At 47.7% G+C, this 22,696-nt stretch overlaps 1 protein-coding gene across 1 annotated transcript in view; it reads right to left on the bottom strand.

Moving 5' to 3' along the window:
• Nucleotides 1-22,696, bottom strand: part of LOC147116737 (telomere repeats-binding bouquet formation protein 1-like) — a 121,673-nt gene that overhangs the window by 92,710 nt on the left and 6,267 nt on the right. The window contains exon 3 of the mRNA XM_085991861.1: nt 15,731-15,841. Within this exon, the coding sequence (XP_085847987.1) occupies nt 15,731-15,841 (111 nt within the window). The remainder of the gene's footprint in view (nt 1-15,730; nt 15,842-22,696) is intronic.

Below are 22,696 nucleotides of genomic sequence, written 5' to 3' on the forward strand. Positions count from 1 at the left end.
TTATTTCACTTAGAATAAAATGATTTCAAATTTTAAAAAATAAACTCAACTTACCAGTAGGTGATTAGCCTCCCAACTAGAACAGCCATGCTTGCTGGAATCCAAGACTAGGTAAAAACCCATCATATTATGATTCATCCTAGGAATTGCTGTGTGGATGATATCCCTATTCAGGAGACCAGCAGCCTTTCATTTAATGATAATCTAACTCTTAAGATAAATGGATGTATCAAAACCCTGGTACTGCTGTGTATTCTTTCAGACTATTGTGCCGATGATTAACTATATGTAAGCAATAATGGTAGGCCGATGAGGTTCTGATAAACTGGCCAGTATGTTGGTGTACTATTTGTACTTTTACGATAAAATGAAAAATTATTCAGCATCCGTACCAGTGTTATGCCGGACTCCATAAACTGCAATTTCTGTACGTGTGTCTGAAAATATAACAGTGCTAATGTCTAGCAATTGTGTAGAAAACAAGGAAATGGAATGTAGGTGTGACAACCAGATGACCTTGTGGTTATGTTTGGAGCAAGTTTAGGCCACAGATGTACAAGCATTCTCCTGAATATGCAGAAATTCAGAAAGGGGTCCATGGACATGCCAAGACAGGGAAACTACAATAAAAGGTATGATGGTAAACAAGCAATGGCTAGCATTTACAACAAATATACATTCCTTTAAGGCACAAAAACCCCACAGGAAAAATGGTCCAACTGTGGCTAACAAGAGAAGTTAAAGATAGTATTAGATCAAAGGAAGAGGCTTATAATGTTCCCAAAATGAGTAGTTAGCCTGAGGATTGGGAGGATTTTAGAATTCAGCAAAGGAGGATCAAGAAATTGCGAAGGAAAGAGAAAAAAGAATATGAGTAAATTAGCAAGAGACATAAAAGAAGATTGTAAACGTTTCTATAGGTATGTAAATAGGAAGAGATTAGTGAAAGTAAACGTGGGCCCATTAGAGGCAGAGACAGGGGAAATTATAATGGGCAATAAGGAAATGGCAGAGACATTAAACAAATACTTTGTATCTGTCTTCATGGTAGAAGACACAAAAAACATTCCAGAAATAATGGGGAACCAAGGGTCTAGAGAGAATGAGGTACTTAAAGGAATCAGTATAAGTAAAGGCATAGTACTGGAGAAATTAATGGGACTAAGTGGCGACAAATCCCCTGGACCTGACGACCTGCATCCTAGGGTTTTAAAAGAGGTAGCTGCAGAGATAGTGGATGCACTGGGATTAATCTTCCAGAATTCCCTAGATTCTACAACAGTCCCCAAGGATTGGAAGGTAGCAAACATAACCCTGCTATTTAAGAGAGGAAGAGAAAAAACGGGGAACTATAGGCCAGTTAGCCTGACATCAGTGGTAGGCAAAATATACTAGAATCTATTATTAGGGACGTGGTAACAGGACACTGAGAAAATCGTAATATGATTAGGCAGAGTCAACATGGTTTTATGAAAGGGAAATCGTGCAGACACGGTGCGCCGGTGGTGGAGGGAGTGAATGTTTAAGGTGGCGGATGGGGTGCCAATCAAGCAGACTGCTTTGTCCTGGATGGTGTTGAGCTTCTTGAGTGTTGTTGGAGCTACACTCATCCAGGCAAGTGGAGAGTATTCCATCACACTCCTGACTTGTGCCTTGTAGATGGTGGAAAGGGAGTAAGGAGATGAGACACTCGCTGCAGAATACCAAGCCTCTGACCTGCTCTTGTTGCCACAGAATTTCTGTGGCTGGTCCAGTTAAGTTTCTGATCAGTGGTGACCCCCAGGATGTTGATGGTGGGGGATTCGGCGATGGTAATGCCGTTGAATGTCATGGGGAGGTCTCGCTTGTTGCAGATAGTCATTGCCTGCCACTTATCAGCCCAAGCCTGAATGTCGTCCAGGTCTTGCTGCATGCGGGCACGAACTGCTTCATTATCTGAGGACTTGCGAATGGAACTGAACACTGTGCAATCATCAGCGAACATCCTCACTTCTGACCTTATGATGGAGGGAAGGTCATTGATGAAACAGCTGAAGATGGTTGGGCATAGGTGATGCGCTATCAATTACTCATAAAAGACTGAGAGTTAGAAGAGTAACTAAAGGCTTTTATTAACAACAGAATGGAGGTCTGCCTCGAGTGGTCGACCGGTCCAGGATACAAGGGCTGGGGAGCAGTCACCTTTATACTAGGACCTGTGGGAGGAGTCAGCCGAGGCATGTCCAGGCATGTACACAGTGGAATACAAACAGGACAAACAGGAATACAAACAGTGGTTTACCACATTCACCCCTTGTTTAAAATTGAGTCCGGCGGGGTGAAGTGTATTAAAAGTTAGTGTATTGGAGTCTCTCCGGAGGTCTTGTCTGCCGCTGTGATCGGCGTGGCGACGGCAGGGGTAGTGAAGCTTCCGGCGTCGAGTCCAGCGTAGGCTGTGGCACAGGCGTGTCGTCCTCGTAGATGTCGAGCGGGTCGCGGGGCCCAGGCCTGCCGTCTGCTGGGGCTGGATATCGGATCGTGGGGGGGGGTGGTAGTGGGTAGTGGGTTACTGTGGTCCCCGAGGGTGCAAGGTCTCTTATGGAGACTGTGTCCTCCCGCCCGTCCGGGTATGCGATGTAAGCATACTGGGGGTTGGCGTGGAGGAGGTCGACCCTCTCGACCAGGGGGTCCGTTTTATGGGTCCTCACGTGTCTTCTCAGTAGGACCGGCCCTGGGGACGTCAGCCATGGCGGGTAGCGATGTCCCTGATGTGGACTTCCTTGGGAAGACAAACATTTTCTCATGAGGGGTGGCGTTAGTGGCAGTGCAGAGCAGTGACCGAATAGAGTGGAGCGCATCGGGGAGCACATCCTGCCAGCGGGAGGTTGGAAGGCCCCTAGACTTTAAGGCTAGCAGGACGGCCTTCCAAACTGTCGCATTTTCTCTTTCCACCTGTCCGTTCCCCCGGGGGTTGTAACTGGTGGTCCTGCTTGTGGCAATACCCCTAGTTAGCAGGTACTGACGGAGTTCGTCGCTCATAAACGATGAGCCCCGGTCGCTATGGATATAGCTGGGGAAGCCGAACAGGGTGAAGAGGTTGTTCAGACATTTAATGACCGTGGCACTGGTCATGTCCGGGCAGGGGAAGGCGAACGGGAAACGGGAGTACTCATCAATAATATTGAGGAAGTACACATTGCGGTCGGAGGAGGGGAGAGGCCCTTTAAAATCAACGCTCAGGCGCTCGAAGGGGCGAGTGGCTTTTATCAGGTGGGCCCTGTCTGGTCTATAAAAGTGTGGTTTGCACTCAGCGCAGACTTGGCAGTTCCTGGTCATGGTCCTGACCTCCTCAATAGAGTAAGGCAGGTTGCGGGCCTTGATGAGGTGGAAGAACCTGGTGACCCCCGGGTGGCAGAGGTCATTGTGGAGGACCCGTAGTCTATCGATCTGCGCGCTGGCGCAGGTGCCACGCGATAGCGCATCCGGGGGTTCATTTAGCTTCCCGGGCCGGTACAAGATCTCGTAGTTGTAGGTGGAAAGTTCGATTCTCCACCTCAAGATCTTGTCATTTTTGATTTTGCCCCTCTGCTTGTTGTTAAACATAAAAGCAACTGAACGCTGGTCAGTGAGCAGGGTAAATCGTTTTCCGGCCAGGTAGTGCCTCCAATGACGCACAGCCTCCACAATCGCCTGGGCCTCCTTCTCAACAGCGGAGTGTCTGGTCTCCGGGCCTTGGAGGGTTCGTGAAAAGAAGGCCACGGGTCTCCCCGCCTGATTGAGGGTAGCGGCCAGGGCAAAGTCGGACGCGTCGCTTTCCACCTGGAAGGGGATGGATTCGTCCACTGCGTGCATGGTGGCTTTGGCAATGTCCTCCTTGATACGGTGGAAGGCTAAGCGGGCCTCTGCCGTCAAGGGAAAAGAGGTGGACTTGATCAGCGGACGGGCCTTGTCCGCATAGTAGGGGACCCACTGGGCGTAATAGGAGAAAAACCCTAGGCACCTCTTCAGGGCCTTGAGGCAGTGGGGCAGTGGAAGTTCCATAAGGGGACGCATCCGGTCGGGGTCAGGGCCGATGACTCCGTGTTCCACAACACAGCCAAGGATGGCGAGGCGGTTTGTGCGGAATATGCACTTCTCCTTGTTATATGTCAGGTTTAGGAGTTGGGCGGTGCGGAGGAATTTTTCGAGGTTTGCGTCATGGTCCTGCAAGTCACGGCCGCAGATGGTCACATTGTCCAGATATGGGAAAGTGGCCTGCAACGCGTTTTGATCTACCATCCGGTCCATCTCCCTTTGGAAGATGGAGACCCCGTTGGTGACGCCAAAGGGAACCCTAAGGAAGTGATAGAGGCGGCCGTTTGCCTCAAAGGCAGTGTACTGGCGGTCCTCAGGGCGGATGGGGAGCTGGTGGTACGCTGATTTCAGGTCAATGGTCGAGAAGACGCGGTACTGCGCGATCTGGTTGACCCCATATCAGCTATACGGGGGAGTGGGTAGGCGTCCAGCAGGGTGTAGCGATTTATTGTCTGGCTGTAGTCGATGACCAGGCGCTGCTTCTCGCTGGTCTTAACGACCACAACCTGGGCTCGCCAGGGGCTGGTGCTGCCCTCAATAATCCCTTCTTTCAGGAGCCGCTCCACTTCGGTTTTAATGAAAACCCTGTCCCCGGCACTGTATCGCCTGCTCTTTGTGGCGATGGGCTTACAGTCGGGGGTGAGGTTAGCAAACAGTGGTGGGGGGGTGACTCTGAGTGTGGAGAGGTTGCACCTGGTGCGCGGCGGGCAATTTGGAAGCTGCTGGCTGCGGACTGTGAGTGGGGGTAGGGGTCCACCGTACGCCATCGTAACACTTTTAAGGTGGCACTGAAAATCTAACCCCAGCAGGACGGCAGCGCAGAGGTCAGGCAGGACCAGAAGTTTAAAATGATCATACACGGTCCCGTCTACTACGAGTGTCACCACGCAGTAGCCGCCGATGTCCGCCGACTGGGACTCGGAGGCCATAGAAATCCGCTGTTGCGCAGGCAGGACTGGGAGAGAGCAACGCCGCACCGTGTCGGGGTGGATGAAGCTCTCCGTGCTCCCAGAGTCAAAAAGGCAGATTGTATCGTGACCATTTACCTTAATGTCCATTGTGGAACTGGCCAGTTGGTGCGGTCTCGCTTGGTCCAGTGTAACGGATGCCAGCGTAGGGGTCGGTGTGTCGCTGCGGGTATCAGATGAGGCGGTGTCGGGGGCCTGCTGCGTCCTGGCTGTCGTCCAAGATGGCAGCGTCCATGATCCCCATGTGGCTGGAGGCGTCCAAAATGGCTGCTGTACCGGTGATTCGCACACGGCCGGGGAGGTCCAAAATGGCGGCCCGCATGGCCCACACGCGGCGCTGCTGGGGTTCGGGGTGGCTTTGGCCCTGCAGACGCTAGCGTAGTGTCCCTTCTTCCCGCAGCCCGAGCAGATCGCGTTTTTCGCCGGGCAGCGCGCTCTGGGGTGTTTTGCCTGGCCACAGAAGTAGCATTTCTGGCCTTGGGGCACTGCTGTCTGGCCTTGGGACACTGCTGCGGTAGTTGGGCCGTTGTTGGGGTGTGGCTGGGGTGGCACGGCGCTATGAGGCGGTCCTACCGTGTCCCAGGCTGTCATTCCCCGCGGCGTCCACGGTGCAGAGGAGTAGGCATCCATGCCCTGGTAGGCTGCATCCAACGATAGTGCGAGTTCAGAGGCCTTGTTGAGGTCGAGGTTACTCTGCTCCAACAGTCGCTGTCGTGTGTAATTGGATCTGTGGCCCGCTACAAAAGCGTCCCGGATAAGTTCCTCTGTGTACACGGCGGCCTTTACATCCTTACAACCACAGGCCCGGCCAAGCACAGACAGTGCCTGAAGGTATTCCACGGTCGATTCCCCAGGTTGTTGTTTACGACTCCCCAGGAGGTGCCTGGCGTACACTTCGTTCACTGGGCGCGTGTACTGGTCCTTGAGGAGCTTGATAGCATCCGCGTACGAGGTCGCGTCTTGGATGACCGAGTACACTCGGTGGTTCACTTTGGAGGTCAGGACATCCAGTTTGTCCTCGTCCGATTTGATTGCTTCGGAGGCGGTCAGGAATTTTTCGAAACACTTAAGCCAGTGAGTAAACTTGGTGGGTGAGTCCGCCTCCCGATGATCTAAGTCCAGGCATGCTGGTGTGAGGATCTTCTCCATTATAAAAATGTTGTTAATAAAATTGATGCGCTATCAATTACTCATAAAAGACTGAGAGTTAGAAGAGTAACTAAAGGCTTTTATTAACAACAGAATGGAGGTCTGCCTCGAGTGGTCGACCGGTCCAGGATACAAGGGCTGGGGAGCAGTCACCTTTATACTAGGACCTGTGGGAGGAGTCAGCCGAGGCATGTCCAGGCATGTACACAGTGGAATACAAACAGGACAAACAGGAATACAAACAGTGGTTTACGAACTGCTTCATTATCTGAGGACTTGCGAATGGAACTGAACACTGCAATCATCAGCGAACATCCTCACTTCTGACCTTATGATGGAGGGAAGGTCATTGATGAAACAGCTGAAGATGGTTGGGCATAGGACACTGCCCTGAGGAACTCCTGCAGCATTGTCCTGGGGCTGAGATGATTGATCTTCAACAACCACAACCATCTTCCTTTGTGCTAGGTATGACTCCAGCCAGTGGAGAGTTTTCCCCCGATTCCCATTGACTTCAGTTTTACTAGGGCTCCTTGATGCCACACTCAGTCAAATGCTGCCTTGATGTCAAGGGCAGTCACTCTCACCTCACCTCTGGAAGTCAGCTCTTTTGTCCATGTTTGGACCAAAGCTGTAATGAGGTCTGGAGCCAAGTGGTCCGGCGGAACTCAAACCGAGCATCGGTGAGAAGGTTGTTGATGAGTAAATGCCGCTTGATAGCACTGTCAATGACACCTTCCATTACTTTGCTGATGTTTGAGAGTAGACTGATGGGGCGGTAATTGGCCGGATTGGATTTGTCCTGCTTTTTGTGGACAGGACATACCTGGGCAGTTTTCCACATTGTCAGGTAGATGCTAGTGTTGTAGCTGTACTGAAACAGCTTGGCTCGATGCACAGCTAGTTCTGGAGCACAAGTGCTGTTAATAAAGTCTTAAAAGACAATGGGCTGAAAATTCAGTAGGCTTAGCGCCCCATTTGGGGCGCTGGAGGGCCTAGCGCCGCAGTTATGGCCAGTTTGAAAATTCAGTGGGGCCCTTCCGTCGGCGTTACACCGGTTGCGCTGCGCCGGCACCGATGACGTCATCGGTGTGCGCAGTGTCCCGGTTGCCGTGGTGACGGGCCCCAGCGCCGAAATTGAGTTGCGGCCGCCTCGCCCGTGGCAGCCGCAACTAAGATTTTTTCAACCGAGTCTTCCCCGAGTTAGCGCCGGCGCATTAAGGTCGCGTGGCGGCCGGCCGCTTTCCCGCCGGCCGCCTGCCCGCACCTCCCTCCCCGGACTCCTCCACCCCCCCCCCCCCGCGGAACAGATGCGTCTGGCCTGCAAGCCCGGCACTTGTCCAAGGTGCCGGGCTCATTTTTTTCAATATTTGAACGGACAGCGGGCGGGTGCAGGCAGCTCCTCCTTAACTGAAGGAGGAGGCCTGCACTTCCCCAGCCTGCCGCACCGCATCGGGTCCCGCAGCGCCGGATTAGTGCCGCAATGCGGCAGTCAGCGCCCATTGGGAGGCGCTCACGCCCGCCAGTAGCGCCGGCAGCCGTCTGGGCGCGGCGCTACTGAATTTTTGGCGCGCGCAGGGGGACTTAGCGCCGGCGCTAAATTTCCGGCGCTAAAGCCCTGGCGCGGCGCCAACTCAATTTCTAGGCCCATCTGTTGTCGTGAGCTTGATTATCTGGTGTCCGAAACCATAAGATTCCTATCATTGGTGTCAACAGTGGATTACATTTTCTAACATATAGCTAATGTGATGGGACGGCTTCATTCAGTTCTGGGTGTTTACATGTGTTGATTGAGGCTGCCAGTGTAGACACAGATGTGTTGGTTACAGCACACGGCATGTAACAAACACAATTATATTTGCGCTGAATGATCAACGATTTTAACATAAGTGCTGTAGAATCAGCGAGAAATAATTAACACAAAATTACTGTGAAATAGGAAATTTTCAAGGCTGATTTATTTCACTATATCCAGGCAGTAGTGAGTCAATGCACAAAGTAACTTCTTTTCAGCAGTGATTATAAATGTTTTATGTTGAACTGTTCTCGAGAAGGGCCAATTATTCACCAGAATCTGTTCGCATAGCATCCCACAGGCGACCAATCACTTGGCTGCAAGTCTCTCTGTCTATCCCAATCCAGGTCAGAATGGGTCTCCCTGCTTCAGGCCAGATAACAGCCTCTCAGTTCCTAATCGGTTCAGCTGTAGTATGGTGTCCTGCGCTATGTGATTGATGGGGATGGTACTGTACTCAGTCTGAAGGAGTGCATTCCACTGATCCTAACCTGGCCCTGCTCTTCTGTCTATCTGGACTCAACAGCACCAGGCTCTTTGGCTCCTAGTCTCACATCACTGAGTGTCTTTGTGTGCATTGTGCACACACTCACTGTGAGACTGAGAGCCAGTGAGAGGAAATGGGAGAACATTGCTGAGGAGACCAGACCAGAAAGAGTACATTCTCCCAGTGAGCTGCAGTATATCCACCATAATCACAGGGCAATGACAACAAGCTAGAGCGGGGGGGGGGGGGGGGGAAGGGTTTGGGAATCAGAGAGGCTGGAACCCAGGAACGAGCAGAGAGATCCAATATTAGAGGGGTCGACATCAAGCGAGTGACAGGTATTTCTTCAAATGCTTTACTCAGATCCTAAAAATGAGCCTTGACAACCAATGCCTGCAGGATGTCTGACTGTGGAAGGCATCAAAGCTAACCTTACATAAGAACTCGGAGCAGGAGTAGGCCATTCGGCCCTTCGAGCCTGCTCCGCCATTCAATCAGATCATGGCTGATCTTCTACCTCATCTCCACTTTCTCCAAATCCCTTGATTCCCTTAATATTCAAAAATCTATCGATCTCAGCCTTGAATATACTCAACGACTGAGCCTCCACAGGCCTCTGGGTTAGAGAATTCCAAAGATTCACCACCCTCTGAGTGAAGAAATTCCTCCTCATCTCAGTCCTAAAAGGCCGACCCCTTATTCTGCGACTGTGACCCCTGGTTCTAGACTCCCCACCAGGGGAAACATCCTCCCTGCATCTACCCTGTCAAGCCCTGTAAGAATTTTGTATGTTTCAATGAGATCACCTCTCATTCTTCTAAACACCAGAGAATATAGGCCTAGTCTACTCAATCTCTCCTCATAGAACAATCCCCCCATCCCAGGAACCAGTCTGGTGAACCTTCGTTGCACTCCCTCTATGGCAAGTATATCCTTCCTGAGGTAAGGAGACCAAAACTGTACACAATACTCCAGGTGTGGTCTCACCAGGGCCCTATATAATTGCAGTAAGACGTCTTTACTCTTATACTCAAATGGTCTTGTAATAAAGGCCAACATACCATTTGCTTTCCTAATTGCTTGCTGTACCTGCATGTTAACTTTCAGTGATTTGTGTACAAGGACACCCAGGTCCCTCTGAACACCAACATTTCCCAATCTCTCAACATTTAAAAAATACTCTGCTTTTCTGTTTTTCCTACCAATGTGGATAACTTCACATTTCTCCACATTATATTCCATTTACCATGTTCTTGCCCACTCACTTAGCCTGTCTATATCCCCTTCAAGCCTCCTTGCATCCTCCTCACAACTTACATTCCCACATAGCTTTGTATCATCAGCAAACTTGGATATATTACATTTGGTCCCCTCATCCAAATCATTGATGTAGATTGTGAATAGCTGAGACCCAAGCACTGATCCTTGCGGTACCCCACTAGTTACAACCTGCCAACCCAAAAATGACCCGTTTATTCCAACTCTCTGTTTTCTGTCTGTTAACCAATCCTCAATCCATGCTAGTATATCACCCCCAATCCCATGAGCCCTAATTTTGATTAATAACTTCTTGTGTGGCACCTTATCGAATAACTTCTGAAAATCCAAATACACCACATCCACTGGTTCCCCCTTATCTATTCTGCTAGTTACAACCTCAAAAAACTCTAACAGATTTGTCAAACACGATTTCCCTTTCATAAGTCTGTGTTGACTCTGACCAATCCTATTATTATTTTCTAAGTGCCCTGTTACCACGTCCTTAATAACAGATTCTAGCATTTTCCCTCCTATTGATGTCAGGCTAACTGGTCTGTAGTTCCCCGTTTTCTCTCTCCCTCCTTTCTTAAATAGTGGGGTTACATTTGCCACCTTCCAATTCGTGGGAACCGTTCTAGAATCTATGGAATTTTGGAAGATGACAACCAATGCATCCACTATCTCTATAGCTACCTACTTCAAAACCTTAGGATGTAGCCCATCAGGTCCAGGGGATTTATTGGCTTTCAGTCCCATTAATTTCTCCAGTACTATTTTTTTACTAATACTAATTTCTTTCAGTCCCTCATTCTCGCTAGAGCCTTGGTTCTCCACTATTTCCGGGAAGTTTTTTGCATCTTCTTCCGTGAAGACAGACACAAAGGGCTGGATTTTGTCAGCCCCGAGGAGGCGGGTATGGAGGCGGGACTGCTGGTAAAGTTGCAGAATTTTGGGGCGGGTGGCAAATCCGCCCCCATCCCACCTCCATAACCTCTTGCCAGGAGGTGGGAAGCTGTTCTGCCCCGGGTCCCGTCTCCTCGAGGCGGGAAAGGGATTAAATCCTATTAAAATAGGATTAGCCCCATTTTTCCATCTGAAGTGCAGGCTTCCCAACCTCGGGGAACCCCACCAGGGTGTAGGAAACGAGTAGGAGGTCTGCGGGTGTCGGAGGGGTCTGAAAGTGCAATGTAGAGGTGAGTGATGGGTGCAAGTGTGGAGTGGTAAGTATGTAAGGTGAGTGTAAAGTGTTAGAAAATGTTCACTTACCTTTGTTTCTGCCTACAGCCTTCAGCCGCTGTGGAGCTGGAGTCCTGACATCTCCATTGTAGATTTCACAGACTGGCTGTTGGATCCTCCGAACCAACAGCCAGGTGATTTCTGCAAAGTTGAAAGGTTTGATGAGTCCTGAACACAAGGACTCACCAAACTACACAGAATGTCAGTGTTTGACAGCTTAACAGAGCTGTCAAACGCTGACATTTCTTCTTTCAAAAGATCTTGACAGATGGCACGTCATACTCTGACGCGCTCTGTCAGTGACTTCCCCCTAATTGGCCTGCTGAGCCCACTGGGCGGGCTTAACAAGGTCAATCAGGGGAAAATCCCGCTGGTTGGCCAGAAGCTGCAGTCCCGCCTCCAAAAGCTTCCCACTGACAAAATCCAGCCCAAAGTATTTGTTTAATTTCTCTGCCATTTCTTATTCCCCATTATAATTTCTCCTGTCTCAGCCTGTAAGGGACCCACATTTACTTTTGCTAATCTTTTCCTTTTTACATACCTATAGAAGCTTTCACAGTCTGTTTTTATGTCTCTCGCTAGTTTACTCTCATTCTATTTTCCCTTTCTTTATAAGAACATAAGAACACGGTGGCATAGTGGTTAGCACTGTTGCCTCACAGCGCCAGGGACCCGGGTTCGAATCCGGCCTCGGGCGACTGTCTGTGTGGAGTTTGCACATTCTCCCCGTGTTTGCGTGGGTTTCCTCCCACAGTCCAAAGATGTGCAGGTTAGGTTGATTGGCTATGATAAATTGACCCTTAGTGTTAGGGGGATTAAATACGTGGGGTTACGGGGATCGGGTGGGATATGTGTCGGTGCAGGCTCGATGGGCCGAAATGGCCTCTATCTGCACTGTGGGGTTTCTGTGATTCTGTGATAAGAAATAGGAGCAGGAGTAGGCCAATCGGCCCCTCGAACCTGCTCCACCATTCAATAAGATTATGGCTGATCTGATCCTAACCTCAAATCTTCTATCACTCTGCATCCACTCGAACCCATGTGACCTCCCGGGAGAGGCTAAAGACCCAATGGCCAATTTGGGAGAAAAAAATCTGGGAAATTCCTCTCCGACCCATCTAGGCGATCGAAATTCTTCCAGGAGATCACTCTGTCCCTATATTTTCTACAGTACTTATCTTCTGTAAAGGCGATCTCCACCCCAGCCAGGAACAGGAATGAAATCTAACACAGAATTAGAACACAGTAGGTGCAGAACAATTTCTTGGTCCTCCTTTGCTGAATTCTAAAATCTTCCCAATCCTCAGGCTTACTACACTTTTTGACAACATTATAAGCCTCTTCCTTTGATCTAATACTATCTTTAACTTCTCTTGTTAGCCACGGTTGGACCACTTTTGCTGTGGGAATGTATATTTGTTGTAAATTATGTATTAATTCTTTAAATGCTAGCCATTGCTTGTCGACCATCATACCTTTTAATGTAGTTTCCCAATCTACCTTAGCCAACTCGCTCCTCATACCTACGTAGTTTGCTTTGTTTAGATTTAAGGCCCTAGTTTCGGATTTAACTAAATCACTTTCAAACTCAATATAAAATTCTATCATATTATGGTAACTCTTCCCTAAGGGCCCCTTTATTACAAGGTTATTAATGAACCCTTTCTCATTGCACAATACTAGATCTAAAATAGCCTGTTCCCTAGTTGGTTCCTCAACATACTGATCTAGAAAACTATCTTGTATACATTCCATGAATTCGTCCTCCACACTATTACTGCAAATTTGGTTTGCCCAGTCTATATGTAGATGAAAGTCCCCCATGATCACTGTATTACCCTTGTTACATGCGCCTCTAATTTCCTGATTTATACTCTGCCCTACATTACAACTACTGTTTGGGGGCCTATAAACAACTCCCATCAATGTTTTCTGCCCCTTGCTGTTTCTTAGCTCCACCCAAACTGATTCTACTTCTTGATTTTCGGAGCTAAGATCCTTTCTCTCTACTGTCTTTATCCCATCCTTAATTATCAGGGCTACCCCTCCTCCTTCTCCATTTTGCCTATCTCTTCTAAAAGTTAAATATCCTGGAATATTTAGTTCCCAACCTTGGCCACTTTGCAACCACGTCTCCGTAATGGCTATTAGATCAAACCTGTTCATTTCTATCTGCACTATTAATTCATCTATTTTGTTGCGAATGCTTTGCGCATTCAGATATAGTGCCTTCAGCTTTGACTTTTTTTCTATTTTTCCCTGATGTCACCTTAGTCACTGATGCCGTGTTACCTTTGTTACTCTCTCTGTCCCTTCCTGACCCACTCTGCTTATTTTTACCCAAAACTCTACTCTAGAGCCTTGACATTTCTCTCGCTACTTTTAGATTTGCTCTTTCCTGAATCCTACCACCCCCTCTTCATTAGTTTAAAGCCCTGTCTACTGCCCTAGTTATTCGGTTTGCCAGGACACTGGTCCCAGCTGGGTTTAAGTGGAACCTGTCCCAACGGAACAGCTCCCTCTTTCTCCAGTACTGGTGCCAGTGCCCCATGAACAGAAACCCCTTCCTCCCACACCACTCTTTGAGCCACGCATTCAAACCTCTAATCTGCTTATCCCTATGCCAGTTGGCGTGTGGCTCAGGTAACAATCCAGAGATTATTACCTTTGAGGTTCTGCTTTTTAATTTGGATCCTAGCTCCTCAAACTCCCTCAGCAGAACCTCATTCCTAGTTCTACCTATGTCGTTGGTTCCTACGTGGATCACAACAACTGGATCCTCCCCCTCCCACTTGAAGTTTTTCTCCAGCCGTGAGGAGATGTCTTTAACCCTGGCAGACAACAAAATCTTCGGAACTCTCGGTCGCAGCTGCAGAGAACATCCCCCTGACTATACAGTCCCCTACCAGAACTACATTCCCTTTCACTCCCCCCACTTGAATGGCCTCCTGCACCATGGTACCATGGTCAGCTTGCTCATCCATCCTGCAGGCTTTTCCCTCATCCACACAGGCAGCAAGAACCTCATACCTGTTGGACAAGGGCAAAGGTTGAGGCTCCTCCAGCACTGCACCTGGGGTCCCCTTACCTGCCTGAGTTGCAGTCACACCCTCCTGTCCCTGACCACTAACCAGACCTGTACCACTACCTAACCTAAGGGGTGTGACTGCCTCCTGGATCAGAGTGTCCAGGTAACTCTCCCCCTCCCTGATGCCCCGCAGTGTCTGCACCTCAGACTCCAGCTCAACAACTCTGAGCTGAAGTTCCTCAAGATGCAGGCACTTACTGCAAACGTGGTTGTCCGGGATCACAATGCGCTCCACAAACTCCCACATGCTGCAGTTGTGGCACACCACCTGCACTGCCATCCCTATATGATCTTGTTGTATTTAATTAAATTTGTAATTAGGCAACTTAGTTTACAGTTTAGTTTCTTGAGTACTTATTTGATCTAGATTAAGTTAAGGGTACTGAAATTAAATATCTACCTGTAACACAAAGCACTACAAGTAGTGTAGGCAAAAAGCAGCAACTCCTTCCCCCTCTTCTCCAAATTCCCACTCTTTCCAAATTCCCAAATAAAACACTCTGTTCAAGTCCAGTCCATTTAATCACGCTCTGTGTAGACCATATTCTGTCCTCACCCAATCTGGTTCTTACCTGATGGTCACACACATTCACTTCCAGCAGGAGTCACTGGACAACAATAAGGAGCGAATATCCAGTCTGATTTGCTCTGCTCTAACCCGGTCCACTGTGGCCCATAGGGCCGCCTTGGCTGAGATCGGGTAACTCAGCAGAGCAAAACAAACTCGATTGCTATTTGGCCCTAAACAGACAATACACCATGGCTGAATACCTGACCATGGTAAAGGATAGCAAACTGAGAAAAGCCTTGACAATGTACAGACTTAGTGAACATAGCCTGGCCATCGAAAAAGGCAGACACAGGCAGACACAGGCTGCCCAGGGAGGACAGGATATGCTCTCACTGCAGTCAGGGAGTGGTGGAGACAGAGATGCACTTCCTCACAACTTGTGGAAACTATCAGGACATAAGGGAGAATTTCTACCCAAAATTCACAAAAATATGCCCTGAATTCAAAAATTTGAATGACCACCAAAAACTCCCATATCTATTGGGGGAACAGAGAAAATGTGTAACTATAGCGGCAAACTATGTTACAGCTTGCCACAAGCAGAGGGACAACCAGTGACCATTAAATCTAAGAAAAGATTATTATATGCATATTATATGTGTGTATATCTATGTATACATGGGTATACTTGTCTATACACTGTATGTCTAGATCTGTGTTTATGAGGTCAATCATACATGTATTTCTGTGCTTTGGCAACATAAGATGTATCTTGTCATGCCAATAAAGCAATTTGAATTGAAAAAAAAATTTGATCAGGTTTCAGACATACCTGGTCTGCTCGGTTTGCCGATGGGGAGCCTACCTCTGAGTCATCAGGGGAGCCTATCTAGTTTAAAAAAAATCCAAGATAGCCATTGGCATCAACCTATTGACTTCTTCAGCACAGAGGGTGAATAACTAACTGACAATCCCAGCACTCTCAGGGCACATAAGAGTGCAATTTCTTTTTTGGAGTAAAAATGCACAACCCTGCCCACCACCGGTGTAACTTTTTGTGTGCAATTTTAAACAGTTCTACAGTACTGTATATGGAAAGTTTATTGAAATATAAAAGATCTATACATTAATTCCTGAAAGTATAAATTGCATGAAATGTTAACATATGCATAATCCATCTTACTGTTCTGTTGACATATGGAATAGATGGTGATCAGGGCTTGTTTCTGAGTCACGGGGCTGTCCATCTGATACTTCAGACATTCGAGCAGTAAATTCAAGTCCGTTTTTAACCCTGTAGATTGAAATAAAATATAACAACACGGTATCTGCACGCAAGGTGGTAAGTTTACACAAACGCAAGGAGGAAAGTGGATTAAAAGTAAGAGCTGACAAACCAACACTGGCAGCAAAATCAGGTCATATCTCATTTTATAGTTGTGTGTTTCAGAAAAAACATGTTTTCATCTGTGTACAAGTAGCCAATGTTCCCTCTAATTTGTTTTTGGGTGCGCGGCCCCTTTAACGGGCTGCACGGCCCATTCAAATTTCCGTGCATGCACGGTTTTTCTATCGTGCAAGCGGCCTGCGCGGGACGCCCTAGATCTTTGTGTAGTAATACAAGATATTCTATACTTATTATCATGCCTGCAGCGCTGAATCAAAAGAAGCAAATGTTTAAGCTGGTAGGCTGGTAGTACACTGCCTATTTGCTGCATTAGGTGTTTGTTTTTCTCGTTTCTTTCTCTGGCTAGATGCAGGAGAGCAAGAGCTTACTTGATACTAGCATCCATTTGGGACGGTTAGTTGCCTTTCTTAAAAACTGAGAAACCTGGGTGAAGGGCCAATTCCTGTAGTGCACGACATAGGCAAGGTCAAAAAGGATAGGAGAGAAGGTGAGGTAAATCAGGTTAGGTGGTCCCAAGCATGGGTTTTAAAAGTCTGTAAATTGTAAGAGGAAGAACATCTGCTTGATCCCCAGCATATCAAGTCCCCCAAACTCATCAAGGACAAAAATGTCCATTAAATTATGACTCACGGACCAGATTTGAAGGTAATACAAATAAGAAAAACTGGAATCATACTCAGAAAACATTCGATTCAAACTTTTTGTTGGACATGTGTGACTTCAATTAACCCAATATAAAGTGAGATGGCTTAATGGAAGTGAGACAACAGAATGAGAACTAGTGAATGTGGTACAAGATTCCCTTTTGACCCAATGGGCTGCATTTTCCTCCGTGGTCCCGCCTGAGGTCGTGAGTTCAAATCCCACCATGACAAGTTGGATAACTGGATTTAATAAATCTGATTTGCAAGATAGTATTAGACAGTGACTTAAAGGACCCTGAGTGTCATAAAAATTCAGCTGATTCATTAATGTCCCTCAGGCAAGGGAACCTGCCACCGCTACCTGGTCTGACCTACATGTGACTCCAGTCCCACAAATATGTGATTAACTCTCAATGCGCTTTGAAGTTGCAAATTAGGGAGGGTGCAAAGAAGGCCAACAAGGTTGTTCCCAAACGTAAAATGGGGATAAACTTTGAGGCAAGATTAGAACAGCTCAAGCTTTGCAGTCTAGAATAAAGATAGATAAGGGGCCTTCAACAAAGTATATAAAATATTAAATGGGATATATAAGGTCAACTCAGAATAGTACCTGAAAAGTAGAACCTGGGACATAAATGGAAATTAGTGAAAATAAATTTAAAACAGACATCATGAAGAGAGTGAAAATTTTTGGACAACCTGTTAGATCGGGTAGCAAAGACAAAACACTGGGGATGTTCAAACTATGGATGCTAAGAAGGAAAATATAGGATACTAGAGAGATGAGCTTCAATAGGCTGAATGGTCTGTCCTTGTCATGTGCGACTGCACACGATGTGTTTCCAGCAGACAAGGTTGCTATTGGAAGCATCAAGCCAGAACATTACCGTACAAGAGCTTGACTCAGTTTTAGCATTCTGGCCTCTAAGATAGAAGGTTGCGGGTTCAAACCCTGTAGTGTCCGCATATCAATAACACACGGACTGCAGGAGAACGGTAATAACAGGTGTTTACTGAACAGAGGGTATGCTGGAACTAACTGTACAAATTACTACACGGTGTTATATACAGGTGTGGTCACTACTGGTACTGCAGTATACAGGGGCTGTGAAAGATAGTTCCTCTCTTAAAGGTACATACATTACAATTCCTCCCCTTTTAGATAAACAGTACATAACATTCATTTAACAATTAAATAATAACTAATTACAATTACAATTTTCTTTGTACTATATACATCAGCTGAAAGTAATCATTTATAAATTCAGTCTTTGAGGAGGCTTCCTGATCCTGACTGGATAGCGCCTTTCTCGAGTATCCTGTTCTTGCGGCGGAGTCGATTCTGGCTCATTGTCATTGGTTGGTTCGTCAGCTTCCAATACCACTGATTCTGAGGTAGACGCAATCTGTACTTCGGGTTGATTACCAGGTGCACCTGCTCGTGGTATGGGTTTGGCTTGTTCCTGTGACTCTAGAATCTGGTCAGCATGGCGTCTCACGATGCTCTCTCCAACGTCCACTGTGTACATTAGTTGTCCCTGCTGTGTGCATATCATTCCTGGCTGCCATTTTTCTGTTCGGTAGTCGCGGGCCAAGACTGGTTGCCCTATCTTGAAGCTCCTGGTTGGCTTCTCATTGATGTGCTGGAATTGCTTATTCTCAACATCTTGTCTTATGTTTGGTTTGAGCAAATCCAGGCGACATCTTAACCTTCGGTTAAAGAACATCATGGCTGGAGCTTGGTTGGTGACTGCATGTGTCGCATTCCGGTAAGCAAACAAGAAATTATCCACCTTGTGTTGCAGTGGTATGTTGTCGTTATACATCACCTTTATTGCTTTTTTTAAAGGTTTGAACAAACCTCTCAGCCAATCCATTTGTGGCTGGATGATATGGGGCGGATGTGTAATGCTTTACCCCATTATTCCTCAAAAACCTCCGGCAATCCTCGGACACAAACTGTGGTCCATTGTCGGAGCAAATCTGTTCTGGCAAGCCATTCCTGGCGAAGATGGTCCGTATGACTGCAATAGTTTTCTCCGTGGTGGTGGAGGACATTTTGATAACCTCTGGCCATTTCGAATGTGCATCCACGGCGATTAAAAACATTGAGTCCATAAATGGACCAGCAAAATCAATGTGTACCCGTTGCCATGGAGATGAGGGCCACTCCCATGGGTGTAGCGGGGCCTGTGGTGGAGCGTTTTGGACTTTCTGGCATCCTGTGCATCTCTTGGTCATTTCCTCGATTTCTTTATCGATTCCCGGCCACCACACAAACGCCCTGGCTAGGCTCTTCATTTTTACCCCTCCCAGATGACCCTCATGAAGCTCATTGAGCACTCTATCTCTCAACTTGGGTGGAATTACCACTCGGGATCCACACATCAAGGTCCCCCGGCACACTGACAGCTGTTCTCTCCTTGGCGAGAATGCTGGCAACAGTGAGTCGCCATATGATGGCCATCCCTTTACCGTCAAATCATAGACCCGAGAGAGTGTCGGGTCATTTCGGGTTTCCTTCTCTATACTTGAGTTTGTAACAGGTAGACATTCGACTATGGTCGAATGGAATATCTCAACAGGGTCCACTGCAGGTGCTTCCTCCACCATAGGCAGCGGCAGGCGCGACAGCCCATCAGCGTTTCCATGCTGTTTCGTGCCCTTATACTCTATTTCGTATTGATGTGCCCCTAGAAAAAGGGACCATCTTTGCAGCCGTTGCGCCGTCATCACCGGAACGCCCTTCTTTGGGTTAAAAATGGAGACAAGAGGCTGGTGATCAGTCAGTAAGGTGAATTTCTGCCCGTGCAGATAGTGATTGAACTTCTTCAACCCCCACACCAGGCTGAGGGCCTCCCTGTCAATCTGGGCGTAGTTACGCTCGGCTGAGGTTAACGAGCATGACGCAAAGGCTATTGGCCTCTCGGAACCGTCAAGGAATTTGTGCGACAGCACCGCTCCAATGCCGTAGGGAGACCCATCACATGCCAACCGAATCGGTAGATACAATGTCTCTCCCCTCTCACTGTGATACAATGTCTCTCCCCTCTCACTGTGATACACTGTCTCTCCCCTCTCACTGGGATACAGTGTCTCTCCTCTCACTGTGATACAGTGTCTCTCCCCTCTCACTGTGATACAGTGTCTCTCCCCTCTCACTGTGATACAGTGTCTCTCTCCTCTCACTGTGATACAGTGTCTCTCCCCTCTCACTGTGATGCAGTGTCTCTCCCCTCTCACTCTGATACACTGTCTCTCCCCCCTCACTGGGATACAGTGTCTCTCCCCTCTCACTGTGATACAATGTCTCTCCCCTCTCACTGTGATACACTGTCTCTCCCCTCTCACTGTGATACAGTGTCTCTCTCCTCTCTCTGTAATAGTGTCTCTGCCACCTCACTGTGATACAGTGTCTCTGCCCTCTCACTGTGATACAGTCTCAGTCCTCTCACTGTGTTGTAGTGTCTCTCCCCTCTCACTGTGATACAGTAGCAAGAGGGTTCGAGTACAGGAGCAAGGATGTCTTGCTACAGTTGTACAGGGCCTTGGTGAGACCGCACCTTGAGTATTGTGTGCAGTTTTGGTCACCTTACCTGAGGAAGGACGTTCTTGCCATGGAGGGAGTGCAGCGAAGATTCACCAGGCTGTTACCTGGGATGGCACGAATGACATATGAGGAGAGATTGTGTCGATTGGGCTTATACTCACTGGAGTTTAGAAGATTGAGAGGGGATCTCATCGAAACCTATAAAATTCTGTCAGGTCTGGACAGACTAGATGCAGGAAGGATGTTTCTGATGGCCGGGGATTCCAGAACCAGGGGTCATAGTCTAAGGATAAGGGGTAAGCCATTTAGGACTGAAATGAGGAGGAATTTCTTCACCCAGAGAGTGGTGAACCTGTGGAATTCTCTGCCACAGAGGGCGGTGGAGGCCAGTTCATTAAATATATTCAAGAAAGAGTTGGATATATTTCTTGAGGCTAAAGGGATCAAGGGATATGGGGAGAAGGCAGGGACAGGGTACTGAATTTGGATGATCAGCCATGATCTCATTGAATGGCGGAGCAGGCTCGAAGGGCCGAATGGCCTACTCCTGCTCCTATCTTCTATGTTTCTATGTTGGATTGTAGTGGGCCAATACTTCTTTTGAAGTGATTAGGCATTTACATTTCTGAAAGGCACGCTTACACTCATCACTCCATTTCCATGCTACTCCAGTTTGCAGCAGGGCGTTCAGTGGGTGCAGAATTGTAGAGAAATTTGGCAAGAACTTATGGTAGTAGTTCACCAGCCCGAGAAACGACCTCAGTTGCGACACATTTTCCGGTGCTGGAGCCTTGACTACTGCCTCAATCTTGTCTGGGGACTTATGTAACCCCTCTTCATCAATCACGTGGCCACAATACGAGATTTGTTTCCTGAAAAACTCGCATTTGGGGCGGTTGGCTCGTAGCCCATATTCTTGTAATCTAGTGAGCACCTGCTCCAGGTTGGCAAGGTGTTCACTGTCATTTTTGCCCGTAACCAGGATGTCGTCCAAATAACACTGGGTCCCTGGGATCCCTTGCAGGACTTGTTCCATCGCCCTCTGCCAAATAGCCGGAGCTGATGCTACCCCGAATACCAGTCGGTTGTACTGGTAAAGACCTTTGTGAGTGTTTATCGTGAGGTATTTTCTAGATGCTTCTTCTACCTCCATTTGTAGATACGCTTGGGCCAGATCAATCTTCGTAAAGCGTTTCCCTCCAGATAGTGAGGCGAAAATATCTTCTATCCGCGGAAGTGGATATTGTACTGTGTGAAGGACTGGGTTCACAGTTACCTTAAAGTCCCCACAGATGCGAACCTTCTTCGGCTCCCCAGGCGTGCTGCTCAATGATTTCTTCATTACAGGAACGATGGGTGTGGCCCACTCGCTCCAGTCCACCTTGGACAGCACACCCGAACGCTCCAGACTCTCCAGCTCTGCTTCGACAGCTGGGCGGATCGCATACGGTACCGGTCTGGCCTTAAAAATTTTTGGGTTTGCGTTATCTTCAATTTTTATCATTGCCGTTACGCCTTTTAGAGTCCCAAGTCCTTGCTGGAACACCTCTTTCGCGTCAGTTAGAATTTTTGACAGTCGTCCAGGTGTGACGTCGTCATCCTTTTTGTCAGCCACAGTTAGCGCCTGAATGGAATGCCAATCCAATTGTATTTTTCGGATCCATTCACGTCCCAATAATGATGGTCCTCCATCTTGTAGTATATATAGATACAGTTTCTGTGTTTCCTTGCCGTTGTATTTAACGGGCACCCTTATTTTTCCTCTGGGGTAGACTTTTTGCCCCGTATATGTCTTCAAGACAATGGACGTGTCCTTCAAGGGTATGTGTGAGAATAGCCGCTCGTAGTCTCGTCGATTCATGACTGTTAGGGCTGATCCTGTGTCCAATTCCATCTTTACTTGGGACCCTGCTATCATGAGGGTGACCCAAATGGTTCGGTGATCCTCCTTTGCGATCACGTTGTGTAACTTTAGACAACCTAGTCTCCTGCTCCCGGAGTCATTATCACTCTTCTGATCTTCTGAACGACTGTCCGTCATCTTTTGTACTTTCTTGTACTTTTCCTTAGTAGTTCTTTTAGTGTTGGTTTTCTTTCCCGACCTGCAGACTCGTGCTATGTGTCCCATTTTTCCACATTGCCTGCATACTTTGTCCTTAAACCAGCAATCCTTCTGGTCATGGGTTGTTCTGCTGCAGCGATAGCACTTTTCTGCTCCATATGCCATTTCATTGGTGCTATATTCTTGCGGTTTCTGTTGTATTTCCGCAGCTCCCCGTGCTGCTGCTTTGTAGGATACTGCAATACTGAAAGCCTTTTCTAGCGTAAGGTCCTTTTCCGAAAGTAGTCATTTCTGGGTTCCTTCACTCTGGAGCCCGCAGACAAACTTATCCCTTAAGGTATCTGCCAGTCCTGCTCCGAACTGGCAGTGTTTTGATAACTTGCGTAGTTCCGTAAGATAGTCAGCATTACTCTCGTCTTTGTGCTGGTTTCTTTTATGGAACTTGAATCTTTCTGCTATCAGCAGCGGTGTAGGGTTTAGATGTT

This window comes from Somniosus microcephalus, chromosome 6 (genome assembly GCF_052327205.1).
Source record: "Somniosus microcephalus isolate GS21.2 chromosome 6, FLI_Smic_1.0, whole genome shotgun sequence".
NCBI classification, from domain to species: domain Eukaryota; kingdom Metazoa; phylum Chordata; class Chondrichthyes; order Squaliformes; family Somniosidae; genus Somniosus; species Somniosus microcephalus.